We start from the raw sequence: 22396 nt of genomic DNA, 5'->3' as shown, positions 1-22396 counted from the left end.
TTTTTTATGAATTAGACTTTTTATTAGTTGTTGGTGGACCTTTATTTTATTTATTTATATGCTGTCGAATTAGACTTTTAAACATTCTATGTTGGTATGATTTGTTTTCATTTGATAGCAAAAGCTCTTTCAGCCTGCAAGCATTTCACATTATCTGGAAAACTTTTTCTCTATTTTGTAGAAATACTAGAATTCCTCCTCTCGATTTTGCCATTATATTGATTTGTAACACTTCTTCGATTTATGCATAAGTATATGACTTTGATTTTACCTGATCCACCATCAATATGAAAGTGTTGAACACTAACAGTGCTTACCACAGGGAGGATATAGTATTTTTACTTCCTGCCTTAAATTGTCTTGTGGGGGAAAGGAGCTGGAAGAGTTGTACGTTTATTTATGTGGATCGTAACAGCTTTCTGAATTGGCAGCATAATCGCATAGTTTAATCCTCATATTATTTCCCCTTTTGCTTCATGTTTTTTTTAATATTTATTTTTTAGTTGTTGTTAGACACAATGCCTTTATTTTATTTATTTATATGGGGTGCTGAGGTTTGAACCCAGGGCCTTGGACATGCCAGGCAAGCGCTGTACCGCTGAACCACAACCCCAGCCCATTGCTTCCATGTTTTTGCTTTATGTAGCAGTCTACATTTTTTTCTCAGCATCCTAATCTTGGTTTAGTGGGTGTGGTCTGTTTTCATCCTCCTTGGACAATTCAGAGTATGCAGGAAGGGTGGGAATTCCAGTGGCAGTAGGTCAAGCCAACCACTTGCTGCCCAGACTGGGGGAAAGGGGGTTTATACCTGTCTTCATGCATGTAAATAACACAAGCTGGGGTCACTCACTGTAAAGCACCATACACAGAACAAGATTTGGAACCTCAGCATGTGAAAGCCTCCTTTAGTCCTTATTCCCAAGTGAAAATAAAATTGGCTAAGATGTCACCACCATTTTTTTGTGGTCAATTAGGATGACATCTTATTAAGGAGGGTACCTGAGCTGGAATCCAGGTCTGGGCTTCACCAGGGATTTTTGTTGTTTTGCCCTCTAGTGGTCAGATGTGGAATTTTCAGGGACCCTGAACACCTGCCTAGAATGGGCCTTCCCACCTATCTGAGTTAACCTTTACAATGAAAGTATACTTTATATTATTGGGGTTCAAACCCCTACTATACCACTCAGCTACATCCCCAGCCCTTTTTGTACTGGGGATTGGACCCAGGGGTGCTCAACCACTGAGCCACATCCCCAGGCCTCTTTATTTTTTTATTTAGAGACAGGGTCTCACTAAGTTGCTTACAGCCTAAATTGTAGACGCTAGCCTCAAACTTGCCATCCTCCTGCCTCAGCCTCCAGAGCTGCTGGGATTATGGGCATGCACCACAAGGCCCAGCTTCCCCCAGACCTTTTTTCTTTTAATATTTATTTTTTAGTTGTACACAATACCTTTATTTTGTTTATTTGTTTTTATGTGGTGCTAAGGATCAAACCCAGGTCCTCACACGTGCTAGGCAAGTGCTCTATCACTGAGCCACAACCCCAGCCCCCCCCCAGACCTTTTTAAAGAAGTTTTTATTTTGAGACAGTATCTCACTAAGTTTCTGAGGCTGATCTCAAACTTGAGATCCTCCCGATTCAGCCTCCTTAGTCACTGGTATTACAGGTGTATATCACCTTGCCCCGCTACGGTGAGGAATCTTGCATAGGTTCTTTAGGTGTTTATCATGCAAGTTTGAAGTATTGCCTGCTTTTATACCTGCAAATTTAAAAGCAAGTTGCAACACAGCACTAATCGTTTTAAATGACAAAGCAAAGATAAATTTAAAAAAAATATTTATTTAGTTATTTAGTTAGTTATAGTTGGACACAATACCTTTATTTGATTTTTTTGTTTGTTTATTTATTTATTTTTATGTGGTGCTGAGGATTGAACCCAGCACGTTGTAGTGCTCTACTGCTGAGCCACAATCCCACCCAAGGATAATTTTTTTTTAACATTTATTTATTTTTATTTTTTTTTTAGTTATCGGCGGGCACAACATCTTTGTTTGTACGTGGTGCTGAGGATCGAACCCGGGCTGCACGCAAACCAGGCGAGCGCACTACCGCTTGAGCCACATCCCCAGCCCAACCCAAGGATAATTTTTAATAAAACTATTAATCAGCTTTTTGTCACTGTTACCAAAATCCCTGACAAGCATAACTTAAAGGAGGAAATTTTTATTTCAGGCTCTTGATAACAGAGGTCTCAGCCCATGGTCTGCCACTCCATTATTCTGAGCCCCAGGTGAAACAGAATATCCTGGTGGTTGTGATGCTCAATTCATGGCAGCCAGGAAGCAGAGAGTGGGTGAGATGCCAGGGACAAAATATAAATCCCAAGGGCTGGGAATGTGGCTCAGAAGTAAAGCGCTAGCCTAGCATGCATGAGGCACTGGCTTCCATCCTCAGCACCACAATAAAATAAAATAAAGATGTGTTCACCTATAACTAAAAGTAAATATTAATATATATATATATATATATATATATATATATATATATATATACACACACACACACACATACATACACACATACACACACACACACACTCCAAAGGCAGGTCACCCCTAGTGACCCACTTCCTCCAGTCATGCCCCACCTGCCTACAGTTAACACCAGTACAGCAATCCTTTCAAATGTTTAATTCATCAAGTGGATTAACCCACTGATCATGTAACAGCTCTCAATCTAATTGCTTCACCTGTGAACACGGTTACATTGTCTCATGAGCTTTGGGTGGTACACTCATATTCAAGCCATAACAAATACTAAAATATACAGTGCAAATCTGTCCTACTTTCACCTCGGGCACTTAAAAGGTGTGAGTCTTTAGACTTCAGTTAACCAACACTACACTTGACTCTGCCAAAATACAATGAAAAGATAAAACCTGTTTACTCATCTGATAAAGTTTCTATGACAATAAATGGGTTTGTCATAGGAAATTGCTGTGTCCTGAAACTAAAAACGTGATTTATTTACTTCACAATCTGATAATTGAAGATCTCAGGATTTTAAAGAATTCTCAGAAAAACAACTACTCAAAATCCTGAACAATCACCTGGGGAAAACAGTAGGCAAGAGTAGAAAACACTAAATGCAAGGATGTTCATTGCATCTGAATCATAGAAGTTACCCGAATCAAGAAAATCAAGTCCCAAACGGGAAAATGGAGGGAGTATGAATCAAAGATTTAAGATAAATTTCTCCAAGTTAATACAAATTCATGATGAAATGCCACGTCTCTTAGACTGCTTCCTGCAACGTGCAAATGGTGAAGTTAAACCTAAAAGAACAGAAAATAATATAAAAAGATCTTTATTTTTCCAAAAGTCATGAGACAAAACGATAGGATGTTATCCCTTGTTAAAGATGCTTGGTAGGGCCGAGCGGGGCGGCGCACACCTGTAATCCCAGCAGCTGAGGAGGCTGAGGCAGAAGGAGCACGAGCTCAAAGCCAGCCTCAGCAACTTAGCGAGACCCTGACTCAAAATGAAATATAAAGAGGGTTAATGTGGCTCAGTGGTTAAGTGCACCTGGTTTCGATCCCGGTACCAAAAAAAAAAAAAAAAAAAAAGGATGCCTGGTAAGTCCTTAAGTGCTGCCCAACTTCTCTATAAATGAAACATTTTCATCGCTAAAAAAGAGGTATGAGGGTCCTTTGCCTTCTCGGGAGCTATACTTTGATCTGGATAGTTCATTTTAGAAATAAGATTCCGTATTGTTTTTAAAAAGTAAACAGCCATCAGCTGTGTCGGCGAGCCTGCGCAGGCGCAGACTGCCGCAGGGCGGGGGGGGGGCGACGTGGGGGTTATTGCGCGTGCGCCTCGGGTCGGAGCGAGCTTGCGCAAGGCCTCGCCCTCGTGGGCGCCTGCGCGGAGTCGCGGGTCGGTTCGCCCGCGGAGTCCGGAAGGTTTGGAGCTGCTCGGTGCGCTGCTGGGCCTGCGCCATGCCGGGCATGGTGCTTTTCGGCCGGCGCTGGGCCATCGCCAGTGACGACTTGGTTTTCCCTGGGTTCTTCGAGCTGTTCCTGCGAGTGCTGTGGTAAGGGCGGCCGCTCTGCGGGCGACTGTACCGCGCCGAGGAGGAGCTGGGGGCGCGCTGTCCCTGGAGACAGTGACAAAAGTACCAGCCTGCTGACCGCAGAGGCCGGGACAGGGGAGGCGGTGTCGGGGTCAGGTGCGCGGCCAGGACGTCGGCGCTACAGGGCACGAGCAGCGCCCGGTTGCAACGCTGAGACCTGGCACACGGGAGCGGGGTCCTCGTTGCAGACCAAGTACCATTGCCTCGAGCTCTCCTTCTCGAGCCGGGTGCACTTGCTTCATTCCCTAACTCCGCGTGGGAGAGCAAAACTCCTGCCCCTGCAAGACGAAAGTTGGAAAATAATGCCCTTCGTTGCATTCTTGAGCCGGTGGTGGCAGAAAGACTCCTCAAGTGTTGTCTTTCGGAGTGTGGAACCAATGGGAAGCGACACTGGTGCATGAAGTCAGTTCGCAAAGGGTGTGGGCAAGGAGTAATACCATCGTTCTCAAACAGTGGATTCTCAAGGAATTTGAAAACAAGAGTTACGAGCTACTTCCCAGGAACTTTCTAGTTTTCAGGGCCAGGTTTTCTGAAGTCATTTCCCTGTTATTTCTAGACATGAAGGCCTGATTTCGCAAAACTGAAGAAAGCAGTTATCTAGTCCAGTACCCCTTCCTCTTTCTTTTCTTTTTTCTTTTTTAATTCCTCCAGGTGGTCCCGGGACTCAAACCCAGGGCCTCAAATCCAGGGTCTCACACGAGCACTCTACCACTGAGGTCAATCCCCAGCCCCCAAGTTCTACTTCTTAAAGATCTGGGCTTGAATCTATGTAATAAGGCAATCTTGCCAAGTGTTGCGCAGCCTTCTGCTAAAATACCTCTAGGGATAGGTCAGGGTCATTATTACTTTGTGGTGTTCAGTGCTGTCTTTCATTGTTCTGCACTGAATTACAAAATTGTAGTCACAGGGCCACAGGACTTCTCCTTTCCTGTCTTGTCTGTGCTTAGCATGAACATCTTTGCATTTCTGTTTAGTTCCTTCCCTCTTGGTTTTGAATTACACACTGCAGATTATAGTGTGCTTGTTGTTAAACCACCAATGTACAAATTCTCATTAGTAATTTAGCAAACATAATTTTTGGCTTACCAGTTGCATATTTCCACCAGCAGCTCACATTATATTTGCTTATTTGTGACTTTAAATGGATTATAGCATGCACAGAATAAGAACAATGGTATAAGCATGGAAAGTATAGAAAGCCATGCTCTTTCATTGGCTTGCTTGATCTTTTATTGATGAAAATTGTATTTCACAGTCAGCCTTGTTTTGAAAAATATTAACTTTCTTTACTTCTTTGAATCATGTTTTACAAAGCTGCTCCTTGGATTCCAATTCTGACCCTCCCTGTTTCTGGACAGGTGGATTGGCGTTCTGACCTTGTATGTCATGCACAGAAGGAAGCTAGACTGTGCTGGAGGAGTTCTTCTCAGCAGTTACTTGATCGTCCTCATGGTCCTTCTGGCGGTTGTTATATGTACTGTTTCGGCCATCGTGTGTGTCAGCATGAAAGGTAGTAGTTTCCTATTTGTTACCTATTCTTTTTTATTTAAATAACCTTATTGAAATGAAATTTGCATACTCTGCAACTCACCCATTTAAAGTGCATAAGAATTGTGCAACTATCACCACAATCAACCTCAGAATATTTTTATCATCTCCAAAAGATGTACCCATTAATAGTCACTTATTTCCCCCAAGTTCACCCAGCCTTGGGCATCCACTAGTCTACATTCTGTCTCCATAGATGTGCCTGTTCTGGACATCACAGAAGTAGAATTGTCGTTAATTGGCCTTTTGGTCTGGCTTCTTGGCATAATGTTTTCAAGGTTCATTCATGTTATTCACGTTCAGTACTCCATTCCTTCTTATGGCTGAATAAGGTTACATTGAAGGATAGACCACATTTTACTCACTCAACGGTTGGCGAACATTGGGTTTCCATTGGGGGCTACTACAGATAATGCTACTTTGAACATTTGCTTGCAGGTTTTTGTGTAGATGTGTCTTTTCATTTCTCTCAGATGTGTACCTAGGAGTGGAGTTGCTGGGTCAAGTAGTAACTCTAAGTTTAACCTTTTGGCATGACTTCTGCCAGACTTCTGAGTAGCTGCACCTTTTGCTTTCACATCAGTGTGTATAAGCATTCTAATTTCCTGTCCTCACACATTATTATCAGACTTTCTGATTATAGGCATCCTAGTGAGCAGGAAATGGTATTTCATGGTTTTGATTTACATTTTTTGATGACTAATGGTGTTGACCATCCTTTCATGTGCTTACTGGCTATTTTTATATATCAGTTTTGGAAAATTGTCTACTCTAAAAAATAATTGTCTACTCTAAAAATATATTATCCTTTATAAAGATTATGTTATTATTATATAAAGATTATCCTTTTATAAATTATTATTATATAAAGATTATCCTTTTTGTTTTCTTTTGGGTGCTGGGGATTGACCCCAGGCCTTGCATGTGCTAAACTTATAGTCTACCAGTGAGATATGTCCAGTTGTGGATGGCCAACTGGAAGGACAGTTATACAGTGGGTGATAGAGTGCAGGTCCTGACAGTTAGGAATGACCAGCTGAAACAGGTGTTAGTAAAGTGTTTCATAAGAAAAAGATCTTAGGGCTCCAGATCACTAAGAAGCAGAGCATGCACTCATTTACGATGGGAATATATAGAAAACAGAGCTCTGTGTATTTCAATATTTAGTAAAACGGTGGATCTGTTGGGTCTGGATTGAAGAAGGTCCCCGTTTTGTGGTCTCTGTTGATCTCTAGTCTGAGTTTTATTGGTACAAATGCTGAAAGGAGGAACTGAATGTGTACAGCATGGCACTTCCCAGTGCAGTGACAATTCCCAGTCAAGGCCGATTTTCTGAAAGATAAAGTATTTGGACAGGTGTCATTTTAGACATAGCGTTTTCTAATTCATATGCCCTTTTTGTCAAGTCACATTCCATTTGAACCACTGAGTTTCTAACTATTATGGGAGGTTCAGATTTGGAACAGTTAAGTGTGAACTCCCTTTCCTCTTAAATGTTTTTCTACTGTTTTTTGGTGGTATCAGGACACGTTTGCATTTCTGTGGTGGGTGCCCCTATTCACTCCTCCTAAATGCTCCCATGATGCCTGTACCATCACACCCCTGGTCAGAGCCCAGGAATCCTCTGCAGGTCATACTGTAGTTGTGGGTTGCCTGCCCCACCACCTCCCCTAACCTAGCCTGGCTTTGTTTAGTCCATCCCCACCCCTCACATTCCAACAGTGTGAGAGAAGCTGGTGTAAGCCCGGCTCAGGGTGGTCTTCACATGTGGGTGATTGGTTCAGGAGTGGATGTGGGACCCAGTGTGGGCCACTGAAAGTCAGGAGCATGTGCTGGAAGTTTCTAGGGAAGTGCTTCCTTGCTGCTGTAGGAGAGATCATCATGGCTGTTCTGGGTGGTGCTGCTTCTCTACCCACACACTGAGGAGGCAGCCCAGTGAGAAGCCTGATTCCCATCTGCCTCTCAGGACCTGTCCTTTGAGTCTGCACAGGTTCTTCCTGCCTTTAAACCAGTTTGAGTTAGATTTTTCTGTTACTTGTTTCTAGAGGTATCCCAGATAAACTAAAAGCAATATCTTATAAGAACTTGCCAATTTAATATCCAATTTGTAGCCAGGTGTGGTAGCACAGGCCTATAATCCTTGTGGCTTGGGAAGCTTAGGCAGGATTATCACAAGTTTGAGGCCAGCCTCCTCAACTTAGGTTTCACTAAGTTGTGTAGGGCCTTGCTAAGTTGCTGAGGCTGGCTTTGAACTTGCAAGCCTCCTGCCTTAGCCTCCCAAGCTGCTGGTATTACAGACATGCACCACATGCCTGGCAGAAAATAAAAAAATTTTTAAAAGGGGCTGGGGATGTAGCTCAGTGGTAAAGTATCTCTGGGTTCAGTTTTCAGTACCAAAAAAAACTTTTTAAAATTACCAAATTATTACAAGTAATTAGTATTGAATGTCATTTAAAACATTATAGAAATTTCAGTGATGAATATCATAGAAAAGGCTTAAAAAAAAAAAAAAAAGGACAAATGGAAAAAGGCAATTGTAACACCTGAGACAAAGACAGAGACTCCTCAGTATATAAGGATTTCTACAGTGACTAGGAAGGGAACCCACAGGTAATAGAAACACAGGCAGACAGCATGAGCAGTAGAGAAAGCAAATTCAAACATATAAAATATTTAGCCTCAATCACAAAATAAAATCCCTTAGAACCTTGCATGGTGATGCTAAGTAGAAATAGGCAGCTTTTTTTGTTTTTAGTGCTGGGGTGGAACTCAAGGCCTCAGCGTGCCAGGTGAGCCCTCTGCCATGAGCAACATCCTCAGCCCTCAGGCAGCTCATTTGTTGGTGAGAAGGTAAATTAGTTGAGTCCTTTGGGAGACCAATATGGCAATAAGAGTGTGTGTATCTATTTTTTTCCTATATATTTGACTTGTGCAAAGGTGCACTTGTAGGGATCTTCATTGAGATGCTGTTCCTAGAAATAAAACATATAATACTATGTGTATCCAAAGGTCACTGATTAGATGAACTGTACTTCATCCTTGTCATGGTCTGCTGTGCTCCTTTACATGAGAAAGTGATTCCTGGATTTGGATTTGTGGCAGGCCCCTTCCCTTGGACCTCTGATAGTGCCCAGCCCAGGGCAGACGAGCCCAGAACCACTGCTGACCTCTACCCTTAGGCTGCTGGCACTGAAGCAGGTTGCACAATGGTGGGGGGAAAAAGAAAGAGAAAATAAGTTGTGAACAGTAAAGGGTGATTTCATGTGGGCTAAGGTACAAGACATTGTATGTTGTTTGCTGCTCTTTTCCACAGAATGTAATATGTGTTTGTTTATGTGCAGACTCTCCCTGAAGGAGACACAGCTACTGGCTTACTTCTAGGGAGGGGAACTGAGGACTGGGGTTCCGGGGTGGGGGGAATGCTTAAAATTTACTTTTATTATCATCATCATCACCATTATTTTGTGGACTAGGGGTGGATCCCTGGGCATTATGCTGCTAGACAAGTTTTCTACCACTGAACTACACCTCAACCCTAAAATTGAGTTTTTATCAACTTGACCTATTTGAACTTTTTACTCTGTACTGATTCAGTGAGGTGTGTGTATTTGTGTGTGTGGGGGGGGAGGGGGTTGTTTGTCTTTACATATTTTAATTTCAGGTCTATTTTAAAATAATTAACACATTGGTAACTTTAATTCTTGGTACAAGGATAACTTCCATTGCCCCTTTTGTTTTATTAGTCAAATCTTAGTAATTAATCTGTCATTTGAGCAGAAAGACAATATGTATTTAGCTTTACACTGATATTCTCTGAAATATCACACGTTGTAGAGGGAGTATTTGGAGCAAAATAATTGAGTCATCCTTATCCAAGAGACTGATCCTCTTTTTCTTGGTTGTAAATACATAGCTTTGTTGGGAGCAATCACTGTTATTATAGTTATTTTTTTTTTCCTTCAGTGGCACTGGCAGTTGAATACAGGGACCCTACCACTGAGCTATGTTCCCGGCCCTTTTTTAATTCTTTATTTTGAGACAGGTCTCACTAAGTTACTGAGGCTGGCCTTGAACTTGGGATCCTCTTGCCTCAGCCTCTTGGGTGGCTGAGATTGCAGGTGTGTGCCACCACGCCTTGTTGGTTTATCTTTTTATTGCTGAGCAGTATTGCAAGGTGTGGATGTACTAGTTTAACTTCATATCTACTATAAGAGGCTTTGGTTAGGGCTGGGCTGTGGCTCAGTGGTAGAGCACTTGCCTAGCATGTAGTGAGGCACTGGGTTCAGTTCTCAGCACCACATATAAATAAATAAAAGAAAGGTCCATTACAACTGAGAAAAATATTTTTAAAAAAAGAGAGTGAGACTGGGAAGACTCTATCTTTATTTGCACATTCACTTTCCTCTCAGGCAGGTGTAACTATGGAAAGGGACCTTCAGTGTCTCATGTCTTTTCTGGAACCTTGATCTGAAGCACTCCATTTTGCTTCCTCGTCTATGTGTGTATTTCTTTAATGCAGCATTTGTAGCTGTTGTCACTGTTGGTGTTTCAGATAGCGTTGGGATGTAAGGTGTTAAGACATGTTCTTGTTGAGGGTCCCAGCTCCCCTGGAGGCAGTGTCAGGGTACTGTTTTCTGTTTCTCTAGGAGGGTCAGTTATGTGGAACTGTTTTTACAGATCTGCTCCTTTATCTGTCCCTCAGAGAGAGAGAACTATTAGAAACAATTATTTTATAAAATTTGTCTTTGTGCCACAAATGAGTCCAGAGATTGCCTAATATTTTTAAGCGAGACTCTAATTCTAACAGAGGATAATTTTTGAAATTTAAAGACTATTTCTTTACCATGTCATTCTTTAGATCTTAGATCTAAGATTTTTTTCAATATTGTTTTTGTTTTAATCATTTGGTATTTTTATGTTACTTAGATAAGTGTATCCCCACTTTTTCCCAAAAGGAGTTGATGTTTTACATCAAGAATTTAAACACAAAGTGGTAGAGCACTTGCCTAGCATGTGTGCACAGATGTGTGCCCCCTTAGCTGTACTTAAGTGGAAGGGAAGCTCTTCTCTGAGGAGGGAAGTGAGCCGTTGGTTATTTTCTCTATTTCGGGAACCTCTACTGAAGACCTCTACTGATACTTGGATTTGTTTTACAAATACAATAAAAATGTCATGTCTCAATATCAGCCCTCCTCAAGGGGTCCCACACATCAGACTTTTTACTTCCGGGAACAGGGGTATAGTTTAGTGGTAGAGCTCCTGCTCAGCATGGGAAAGACCTTGGCTTCCATCTTTAGCACTAACAAAAAAGAGTAGATCACTTCCCCAAAGTGAGGACCACAAGTCAAAGAACCCCCGTCCCCCGTCTTACATACCCAGATTATATTTCAGAAAGTACTTCTTACTCCATCTGAGTCTCAGTTTCCTCATTTGTAAAATGGTATAATGACTGAATCACAGTTCATGAAGATTAAAGAATAACAGACATACAGGGTTTAGAATGGTGCTTTGGACAGCACAATTTTCTGTGAGTGTGGAGTTTGTTTTTCTATCAGAACCTGGGCAATGCACCAGGGAAGCACACCTGTAATCCTTGAGAATTTCAAGTTTGAGGTCAGCCTCAGCAACTTAGTGAGGCCCTAAGTAACTTAGCAAGACCCTGTCTCAAAAAATAAAAAGTGCTGGGGAGGTAGCTCAGTGGTAAAGCACCTCTGGGATCAATCCCCTGGACCAAATTAAAGCAAAACATAAAAAGAACCTGAAGGACTGTATCCTGCTGGTCTGGGACAGCCCTATGGCGTGCCTGTTGCCCCAGCCTGATTATTAACAGTGTCCCCTTTTGCTCTCAGAATTCTCTCCATTTGGGCAGTGATTATGTGTTCACCCCAGTTAGAGCTTTAACCCCCATTGAAGCTGAGAAATGAATCAGGCTTTTTGTTGTGAGTCAGGCTTCACCTTGTCAGCTGCTCTCCGGTGAAGGCAATGCTTACCAAGACGGGTGTGGGTGTGCACAGATGTGTGCCCCCTTAGCTGTACTTATGTGGAAGGGAAGCTCTTCTCTGAAGAGGTAAGTGAGCCGTTGGTTATTTTCTATATTTCAGGAACCATTTGTAACCCTGGACCACGGAAGTCGATGTCTAAGCTGCTGTACATCCGCTTAGCGCTCTTTTTGCCGGAGATGGTCTGGGCTTCTCTGGGGGCCGCCTGGGTAACAGAGGGCGTCCAGTGTGACAGGACTGTTGTGAATGGCATCGTAGCAACCGTCGTTGTCAGGTGAGGCCTTCTGTCTTCTCTTTTAGTTTTTTCCTCATCACAGATGCTTTTGGGAGGCAGGTGAACAAGTCTTTCTGAGAAACAGGACAGGTAGCCCAGTGTCCAGTGGCTTCCTAGCAGAATTAGAATCAGATTGAGTGACTCATGGAAACTTAAGAGACACTGGTTTGTACATGAGAAATAATTCGTTTTCCCTTATATATTTGTTGATGTTTTATTTCTTACAGGTTCTCATTTTTCTGCATTCCCTCTCTTCTAAAAAGGAAGACTATAGATGACCAAAACTAAAAGTAGGATGAGAAAAAATAGAGTGACAGGAATGGCATCAGGGAATAATACTGTAGTAATGTTTATAATATGGTTTCAAATATTCTAAGCTAAAAATTGACAGATGATCTAATTCCATCTCCTCCTGTTCTGAGTAATGGGTTCCTGCTGTTGCTGCCTTTCCTCAGCCATACCACCAGGGGGCAGCAGAGTTTCCTCACTGATATGCATCTTCCCAGCAGCACAGTCCATGAACTCTGTGGGGCGCCCGAGCACGCTGGGGCAACCTAGAAATATGTAAACACATGAACAAAGGAACTATGGGGTAGCGCACTATATGGAAATTCTTTTGATAAAGGTAGTGCTGTGAAGAGCTAGTTCCAGCTGCTTCTGTGTTCATACTGCAGCTCTGCCCACCAAATAGTTCTGTTTCCTTTGTTTCTTTATTTTTACTACTCTAATCTTTATGGGGCCTGGGTTAGCAATGAGGAACTTTCTTGAAGAACTGAGTTGCTCGCCTCAGTCAGGATCTGGAAAATCCACATCCTCTTCAGGAAGGAGCACCTCTGTAGAGATGCAGGGGCTGAGCCATCTGGAGGTGGGGCCCACCGTTACTGAGCCTTTTCCACTCTCTGTTTTGCAGTTGGATCATCATCGCCGCCACGGTGGTCACCATTATCATTGTCTTTGACCCACTGGGGGGGAAAATGGCCCCATATTCCTCGGCTGGTCCCAGTCACCTGGATAGTAATGATTCAAGCCAGTTACTTAATGGCCTCAAGACAGCAGCTACAAGCGTGTGGGAAACCAGAATCAAGTTCTTGTGCTGTTGCATTGGGAAAGACGACCATACTCGAGTTGCTTTTTCGAGTACGGCAGAGCTTTTCTCAACCTACTTTTCAGTAAGCTGAAGGGATATGGTTTGGTCTCTTTCTTCTGTTTCAGTAAATGCTTCTCTGTGAAGATGAGCGCACTGCATCTTGAGCTGAGCCCCCTAGTCTTCCAAAGTGGCATTTGAGAACCTGGAACCTTTGGGCATGGGGCTGGGGGCAGACACTGTGCCTGGGATGAATGCTCTGGGGAGCCATTAACTGCAGGGGCCAGGCTTTCTCAGACCCTATCTCGCTGGTCAGGTGCGTCCTGTCATTGACACCTGTTCATTGCATTGTTGAGGGTTTTTTCCCAATACTGCAGATGGAACCCAGGGCCTCACACACACTAGGAAAGTGCTCTACCACTGAGCCATATCCCCAGCCCTCTTTATTTTATGTTTGAGGCAGGGTCTCACTAAGTTGCCAAGTCTATCCTCGAACTTTTGATCCTTCTGCCTCGGCTTCCTGAATAGCTGTGATTACAGGTGTGTTTCACTGTGCCCAGTTTATACTGTCAAGATCTTGAATTCATTTTTAAGGAACTAAATAAGGAAGCTGTACATTTCGAGAATGATTTTCTAGTTGTCTTCTTATACATCCTCTGTCCAGCTGACTCAGTGGATACCTACCTGCATAGGCAGAGTCATGCATCCAGGGTAATACCTGTGATTTCTTACCACTTCATACCATGATAGAAATGATAGACTACTTTACTTTTGAAAGAAAGCTTGAAGTGTTGCGGTACAAAAGAATGTCATTCTAGAGCCTTCTACTGATTTGAAAATATTTGTTTTTCTTTCGTATTTGGTGTGTGATTTGTCTTTTCATGTAATGTTCTCTGATAAACTGCTGTTATTTTCTGTATTGAGACCAAGTAAGGAGGAAAAGTGTCGACATCCTCCATACCTTCCTGTCTCTCTCTCTCGCTTCTCAGTGGTACCCGACTTTGTACTATTCAGGGCTGGCCCCAGAGCCTGACACCAGGCCACAGCAGCCTCAAGGGGATTAGAGAAGGGTGTTCCCCTGAATCTTGAAGGAGTGCTTCAACCAATATCTAAAGATATTTAGAAGGAGGAAGAAGAGAAGCTGGATATTCTCAGGATTTCTTATTCTTCATCATAGGCAGAACTGATGACCCAGAGGCCCAGTGACCAGTACATGGTCCTTTCTTGTGTGCTAGAAGTGCCTGCTGTTGGTAGAGGACTTCTGCTCCTCCATATCTGTCCTGAAGAAAAAGGGTAAGGGGTAAGGTCAGACTCCAGAGGACAGCTCTGTTGCTTTTCTTGTTTGGGGTTTCTTTTACTGTATGCTGCACCCAGTAAGCATACATTCAGCCTCGTAAATCTCTGCTGTAGACTGTGTTTTAACAAAACTTTCACAGCTGGGCTGGGGTTGTGGCTCAGTGGTAGAGCACTTGCCTCGCATGCATGAGGCACTGGGATTGATCCTCAGCACCACATTAAAATAAATACATAAAATAAAGATATTGTGTCCATTTACAACTAAAAAAATACTTTTTAAAAAAACTTTCACACCAACTTGAAATGATGGTATAAACTTGGGTTCAAATTGTGCATTACTAAAATGGTGGAGGATTTACCCATTTACTCCTCGACTTTATAAAAGATTTAAAATAGACTAGAAATAGTTAAGTCACTTGAAGTGGAAGTTTTAAAACGATTAATCGTAGGTTTGTCTGAGAACAAGATATGAAAAAATATTAAACTCACATATATAGAGAGTCCTACAAGGAAATTGCTTCTTCAGTGACTTGTACATGTCATTATATCTATGTGTGTCCACATGTGCCTGTGAACGGTGTAAAATGAATTTTAAGGAGTTACTGGGTAGTTCCTGCTGGGTTTTAATGACAGGCCATTTTGATTTCTTTCCCAGGACACAGATCTGGTGCCCAGCGACATCGCGGCGGGTCTCGCCCTTCTCCATCAGCAACAGGACAATGTGAGCAACAGCCAGGAGCCTAATGAGGTGATCAGCCACTCCCCAGGGGACTCCCAGGTAACCCTGAATTTCTGTTGGATTGACAGTTTTGACATTCACACCTCTGTGTTGATCTTCAAAGATACACAATTAGCCACAAGCAATTTCAATAGCAGTTGAATCCAGTTTGTGGCTTCTGCTTGTACTTTATCACCTGTCTGTGAGGCAGCTCCTCATCTGGAGTCCAGGAGGTGGGAGCCCATTCTCAGCCAATTTACCATCCATCATGTTTTCAAGGCCCTCTGTTTTAGGAAACTCACTGTTGGATTCTGAGTACCAGAAAAATTCCTTCTAGGGTGGGACTTGAGCCTGGTTCCTACCTCCTGGGGTGTGCTTGCTTTCTTCTCTGAGGGGCAGAAATAGTTCATATTTGCTTTATGGTGGTTTTCTGCCATGGATTTTTTTAATTTTTTTTTTTTTAATTTTTTTTTTTTTTTTTTAGTTTTGATAGACCTTTATTTATTTATATGTGGTGCTGAGAATCAAACCCAGTGCCTCACACATGCCAGGCAAGTGCGCTACTGCTGAGCCCTAGCCCCATCTGCCATAGTTTTTTATGCTTTCAAAAGTGAAAACTGCAAACAGACTACTTGTGTTTCCCTGCTCCTTGCTGAAACACCCATTTCTTGGCAGTACCTCTTGCAGTGAGAACCTTGCTAATGTCTCTAGGCAGGAGTCAGAAGAATCCTCGGTCTTTTTGATGTTAGCTCCCTCCGTACTCCCTGCGTTTTTGGGTCCATCTAATCTGTATTTAAGGATTGATTTTCCCTGCAGACGTTCTCTGAGAGTTCTGGTCAGTGAGGAAAGAGCGGGAAGAATCAGGAATTAGAGTTCTCAGTTTTAAGATCTTAGTGTGTTCATCCTCCCTGTAATGAGTTCCTCTAAATGAAAGCTTTTTTTTTTTTCCCTTCTCTTACAGGAAGCTGATTTGGATGTAGAATTAGAAAATTGCCATCATTATATGCAGTTTGCAGCAGCTGCCTATGGGTGGCCTCTCTACATTTATAGAAACCCATTTACAGGACTGTGCAAGATTGGAGGTGACTGGTAGGTTGGTTTGGGGTGAGGCTTCCATGTCCACATTTGTCCTTTTAAAAAAAAAAAATAAAGTTTTATTTTGAAATCAGAAGTTTTCAAGTTGAGCATGGTGGCACACACCTTAGAATCTCAGCCACTCAGGAGGCTGTGGTAGGATTGAGTTCAAGGCCAGCCTAGGCAACTTAACATAGACCTTGTCTCAAAGTAAACAGGGGAGGGCTGGGGATATATTTTTGTGGCAGAGCATCCCTGGTGGGTTTGATCTCTGGTATTGAAGGAAAAAAAAAAAGCAACAAAGGTGACCAAAGACATCCCTCAGTCCTTTATCTGGAGCCACCAGTTCCGACTCATCCCATGTGTACTCTGTCAGCCTCTCTCCACGGGCATATTTCTTTTTCCCTGAACCGTTCAAGATTTACTTATTACTCCATGCTTTTTTACTTCAGCCTGAATTTTCTCAGGACATTCTTTTACAGACCTCTAATAAAATTGAAGAAGTTTATCTCTGATTATTAACTAACTTGCAATCGGTAATATCCCTCTTCATGATTTTTCCTCCACTGGGGATGGTACTTTTCACTGTGGTTGTCACAGCTCCCTTTTTTGTTTGCATGCTGGGTACAGAACCCAGCCCTCGTGCGTGGAAGGCGAGTGCTGTACCACTGCGCACCATCTGCAGCTCCGGCTCTTCTGCATAGTCTCCCTCAGCTCGGAACCGCTCCTCCGTCATTCTCTTGTCTTCCAAATTTTGACAGTTTGTAGAAGGGTCCTCTGTTTGTGTTTGTCTGATGGTTTCCTTGCGGTAGATCGGGTTTTGGACTTTGGGCAGGGATGCTGTGCTTTGTGTCCTTCCTGATGCATCCTGTCAGGAGCGCATGAGGCCAGTTGCCCTTCTCCTGGCGCAGTTGTCACTGATCGCTTGGCTCAGGTGCTGATGGCAGTTTCTGCCACAGACAGTGGTGCTTTCCTTCCATTTGAAACAAGAAGTCTCCTTTAATGAGACAGTTGAGACCATTTAAATATTTAGTTCCTCTCCAAACTTCCACCTAGTATCTTTGGCATTCATTGATTTTTGTGTGCATCAGTAATTTCTAGAATAATTACAAAATTATGATTTTTTTCACCATTTCTTCTGCATTAGTTGTCATTCTGCTATAAAGAAGAATTTTTCCTTCTTTATTACGTATTATTAATATTTACATATAGATTTTGACTTTATTCTGTGGATTAAGATTCATTGCTAATCATTTTCTAATACATATATTGTTTATTTGGTGCTCAAAGTGTCCCAGACACCTAGGTCCTGTAGACTCTCCTGTGTCCTTTTGATATGTCCCCATCACTTTGTGAGCACTTCCTAAATTTCTGACGTAAGATACTCATCTTCTTTTTCTCTGGAATGGTTTCTGCGGGGCTCCCCTTGCTCTCAGTGTGGGCAGTTGTATTTAGAAACCAAGATCTAAGTGTGTCTATCCCTCCTGGGTGTCATTGCTTCTGGGCTTTTCAGTGGACAGAGTTGGGGGAAAATAGCAATTTCATGCAGTTCAGCCCGATGTGTCTGTTAAATTGTGAATTTAGCTGAGCAGGGTGGCTGGCACATAGCTGTAATCCCAGTGATTAAGGGGACTAAGGAAGGAGAATCCCAGTTCAAAGCCAGTCTCGGCAACTTAGCAAGACTCTGTCTCAAAATAAAAAAATAAAAAGAACTGGGGGTGTGGCTCAGTGGTGGAGTGCCCCTGGGTTAGTCCCCAGTACTGCAAAATTAGTGGGTGAATGAGTGCGTGCATGCCATTCTCTGTTAGCCAGGATGTCCTGGAAATTGTCAGCTTTAGTTCTTTTTCCCTGGGAAAATATGACCGTATCAGACTCCTGGTAAGGGTTCAGGTTGGCACAGTAACCTCTTTGCCCTCTTTTTAGTTGCAGAAGCAGAACAACAGAATATGACTTGGTTGGAGGTGATCAGCTCAACTGCCATTTCAGCTCCATCCTGCAAACGACGAGGCTACAATACAGAGACTTCATTCACATAAGCTTTCATGACAAGGTGCAGTATCAAACAGGGGCTCTTAACTAATTTTGCATCCTAGAGTCCTTTGAGATTCCAATCGGAATTAGGAATTATCCTTTATATAATTCAGAGACACACACTCACCCCAAATCTTGTGTACTATTTCAGGAGTTCACAGACACCCCCCCACCCCCGAATCCCACACAGGTCCATGGATCCAGGTTTAAAACCCAGGTTTAACACAAGGTAGAACAACCAGGGTTCATCAGAGATACCATGCTGTCTCACCTGACTCCAGTAGGTGACAGGATAGTGCAGCCTGAGAATCTGGTGGCTAGCACCTGTGGTCCTGGCCTCCAGGGCTGGCCTGTAGCTGCTCAGCACAAGACTGAATTTATCCATCGAATGAACAATCAGTGGTGCCGGGACCCAGATGAGGGAGGTGAAGTGAGCCTTGAACCCACCAGGGAGCTGCACAGTAGATTTGACCTACTGGCAGGGGTGAGAGAGGCTAAGAAAGAAAACCGCTGGTCATGACAGTTGAGTGTTTAATGAAGGCCTTTGGTGTGTAGTGTCAAGTGGAGCCCTGGCTGGTGAGGACGAGGTGGATGTGTTTCCTCCAGGTTTCTTGTGGCAATTGCAAGGGATGCAGACATGTTCTAACTTTGTATTGTTAGCTGCATGTTTCCATTATGTAGGCCTCACACTGTTTCTCATCCTTCAGGTGTATGAGCTGCCCTTCTTGGTGGCTCTGGATCACAGGAAGGAGGCTGTCGTGGTCGCTGTGAGAGGGACCATGTCTCTCCAGGTAACACTGGACCCTGACAAATTAGACGGGGGGGACTGTGCTGGGAGCAGGGAGTACAGATCAGCTAGGCACCCGTGCTCAAAATGAAGGAAACATTGTTAGGCAACAGCAAAACCACAGGGAAACGCCCCGACAGAAAATGCGGAAGCAAATCCAGAATTGTGAAATGCTCCCTTTTCAAAACACTGTGGGATTGTTGGGAGCAGCAGGTTTGTTGGGATTGTTGAACGCAGCAGGTTCGTCCCCATCTAGGGGGGCTCTGAGAGGAGCACCTGTTTAGTTCCCCATCTGAAACTTGCCTGGATATGTGGCCAAGGCCCCAAACCCAAGGGACCGTCCCCTCAAATCTGTGCCCATAGCCAGAGAGGACTAGTTGAATCTTGCTGTTGAAAGTCACATGATGCTTCCCAAGTTCCTCTTCCGGTTCCTCACTGGCCCAGTCCTCTTGCCAGTCCCCAGGCAGCTGTAGGCCCCCTTGGTCTCCCCCTGCCCAGCGGCCCCTCCCGTGTTCCCCATCCCAGAGCAGCGTTTCTTCCCTCTCCGCGTGCTTTCCAGTTCCTTCTTGACTGCTCCTCTCTCTCACTTCCTCATACTTATCTGCTGACCCATAAAATGTACTGAGACTCCACAGCTTGTGCCCTCAGCCCTCTTCTGCTGTGGACCAACTCTGGGGTGCCCGCACCTGGTTCCCAGCACCCCATACTTGCACCTTCGAGGCCATCTGGGTCTCCCAGGACCCTCCCCCCTCCCAGGCCTGAACTTCCTCAGGACTTCCTGTTTATGTCCATTCTGCCAGCAACCCCAGTTGCTCCTGAAGAAACAGTGGAGTTGTCCTTGCTTTCTCTGGTCACTGCCCAGTCCATTCTGTGTGAAGTTCTAGCCCAGACCTCTGGCCATGTCTTCCGTTCCCAGCACCATGGCCCTCATTCTGTCCAGGCCTCTTCTTACAGTGGAAAGGTCCCATCTCCATCCCTGTCTCGGCTCTCATCTTCCCAGTGTGTCCTTTCCCATCCTTTTCAAAAACTGCCCATGCTTCCTGCTGCTTTTAGTATGAAGCCCATGCAAATCACCTGAGGGGCTTTGTACAGTGTAGGTGTGGAGCCTCATCCCAGCAAGCAGCCAGAGTTTAGCTCTTGACTGTGGGCCTCAAGACAGGAGCAGTGCTTTGTTCAAAACCCTGATACAGCTGGGCATGGTGGCACCTGCCTATAATCCCAGCAGCTCAGGAGGCTGAGGCAGGAGGATCGCAAATTCAAAGCCAGCCTCAGCAACATGGAGTTACTAAGCATCTCAGTGAGACCCTGTCTCTAAATAAAATATAAAATAGGGCTGGGGATGTGGCTCAGTGGCTCAGTGGCTGAGTGCCCCTGAGTTCAATTTCTGGTACCAAAAAAATAAGATAAAAAAAAAACAAACCTGGTACAGGCTCTGTGCTCTGAGGGTCTGTGGACTCTGTACAGTCTGTTGGGTATAGGATGACTTGGATATACCCACAGTCCCTTCAGGTACATGCTTGTTCCAAGCTGCTGTCCTCAAGGCCTCAGGGCCTGCCTGACTCATGGGCATTTCTGCTGAGGTCAAGCATCCCAGGGTCCCTTCTAAGCAATCTGACCAGGAGCCTGCCACCCACTATCCCTCAGAGGACATGAGTGCACGCCACAGCCTGACACTTCTCCTGTCTGTGCCTTTTTTATAGGACATCCTCACCGATCTGTCTGCAGAGAGCGAGAGCCTCCACCTGGAGGCCGAGGTGCAGGACTGTGTGGCACACAAGGTACAGTGGGGTCGCAGGTTCTGTCAGCGCTAATGGAGTGACAGTCACCACATGCCAGCTGCCGCGTACAGCAAGTGCTAGTTCTTACTGTTGCGGTCCCCGCACCAGACCTACAGGCGGCGTGTGTATATGTGTTTTAGAAACTGGGTCAAAGAGGCAGAGTAACTTACTGAAGCCACATAGTTATTGGAGTGTCAGACTGGGCGTGTGAGCCAGAAACGCTGTGGCTTTCCTTCCCTCTTAATTAAAGTCCACTGTCACGGTGACAAAGCTCTTGTGCAATACAGAGCAGCAGAGAAAGAGCTCCTGCCACAGAGGCAGGGACGCCTTGGCAGTGCCGCACACCATCTCACAAGTTCTCTGTGGATGTGTCAGGAGCCAGGGCCTCCGTTTCTCACTGTGCCGTGGGGTAGGGCACAGGAGCACCACCTGATGGGACAAAGAAGCCCCCACGCGCGGAGCACAGCCTTAGGTTTTTAAACCATGTTTACAGTGTTCTATTCTTTTTCATTTCTTTAGTGATAGTGAAATATACATAATAATATACATAATATTTGTTATGTTAACCATTTGTTTTATATTTTGGGTACTGGGGATTGAACCCAGAGGCAATTTGCCACTGAACCACATCCCCAGCCCTTGTTATTTTTTTATAAAGGGTTTTGCTGAGTTGCTGAGGCTGGCTTTCAGCTTGTGATCCTCCTGCCTCAGCCTCCCAAGCTGCTGGGGTTAGGGGCATGAACCACCACACCTGACTAATTTTAACCATTGGTAAATGTACAGTTCAGTGGCATTAAGTGTTTGCATAATGCTGTGTACCCATCACCATTATCTCTACCCAGGATTTTTTTTTTTTTAATATTTTTTTTGTAGTTGTAGATGGACAGCATGCCTTTATTTTACTTGTTTATTTCTATGTGGTGCTGAGGATCGAACCCAGTGCCTCACGCATGCTACGCAAGTGCTCTACTACTGAGCTACAGCCCCAGCCCTCTACCCAGAATTTTTTATCATCCCCACCATAAACTCTGTGTGCATTCAACACTAACAGCCCCCTCTGCAGCCCCTGGTAACCTCTGTCCTATGTAGTCTCCTTGGATTTGTGTGTTCTAGGAACCTCACGTAGGTGGATTCGTCCAGGTTTGCCCTTTTGCAATTGACTTCTTTCACTTAGTACAGTGTTCAGGGTCCGTCCACATTGTGGAATGTATCGAAATTTCATTCTTTTTAAATCTTCACAATTGTGCATCGTACAGCTGTGCTCGCTTCGTCTACCCACTCACCCGCCCGTGGACACTTGAGGTGTGTCCACCTTTGGCTGTTGTGACTAGTATGGCTGTGAACATGGGTATGCAAACATCTGTTCAAATTCCTCCTTTCATTTCAATCTTGGGGTTGGTACCTCGGAGCGCAGTTGCTGGGTTGTGTGGTGATCCTGTGTTTGAAGGTGAGGAAGCACAAGTGAGATCCACAGTGGCTGCGGCATTTTACATTTTCTCTGCGTCCTCGTCAGCACTTATTATTTGCAGGCTTTGATGATAGCTGTCCTGGGGGGTGTGAAGCGGCATCTCACTGTAGTTTTGGTTGGCATTTCCCTGATGACTCATGACGTTTGCAGAGCAGTTTGTTAACATTTAGGGAAAGTTGGGATGACTTACTTCCAAAGGTCAGAGG

General features: G+C 44.1%; 1 protein-coding gene and 1 non-coding gene across 2 annotated transcripts in view; both read left to right on the top strand.

Moving 5' to 3' along the window:
• The first annotated feature begins 3912 nt into the window (after positions 1–3912).
• Positions 3913–22396, top strand: part of Daglb (diacylglycerol lipase beta) — a 28913-nt gene continuing 10429 nt past the window's right edge. Inside the window, exons 1-9 of the mRNA XM_046453657.2 lie at positions 3913–4094; positions 5492–5643; positions 11783–11954; positions 12865–13123; positions 14990–15112; positions 16014–16141; positions 18050–18176; positions 18865–18948; positions 20645–20722. Of these exons, the coding sequence (XP_046309613.1) occupies positions 4000–4094; positions 5492–5643; positions 11783–11954; positions 12865–13123; positions 14990–15112; positions 16014–16141; positions 18050–18176; positions 18865–18948; positions 20645–20722 (1218 nt within the window). The 5' untranslated portion in view covers positions 3913–3999. The remainder of the gene's footprint in view (positions 4095–5491; positions 5644–11782; positions 11955–12864; positions 13124–14989; positions 15113–16013; positions 16142–18049; positions 18177–18864; positions 18949–20644; positions 20723–22396) is intronic.
• LOC124098820 (small nucleolar RNA SNORA42/SNORA80 family) lies at positions 8761–8890 on the top strand. Its single transcript, XR_006853710.1, has one exon. It is a non-coding gene; the product is annotated as a small nucleolar RNA SNORA42/SNORA80 family (small nucleolar RNA).

This window comes from Marmota monax, unplaced genomic scaffold (assembly GCF_021218885.2).
Source record: "Marmota monax isolate L192 unplaced genomic scaffold, Marmota_monax_Labrador192_F-V1.1 WCK01_AAM20220418_F8-fsc00148, whole genome shotgun sequence".
Classification (NCBI taxonomy): Eukaryota; Metazoa; Chordata; class Mammalia; order Rodentia; family Sciuridae; genus Marmota; species Marmota monax.
The sequence above is the reverse complement of the archived record's forward strand: the minus strand, read 5'-3'. Positions and strand labels throughout refer to the sequence as shown.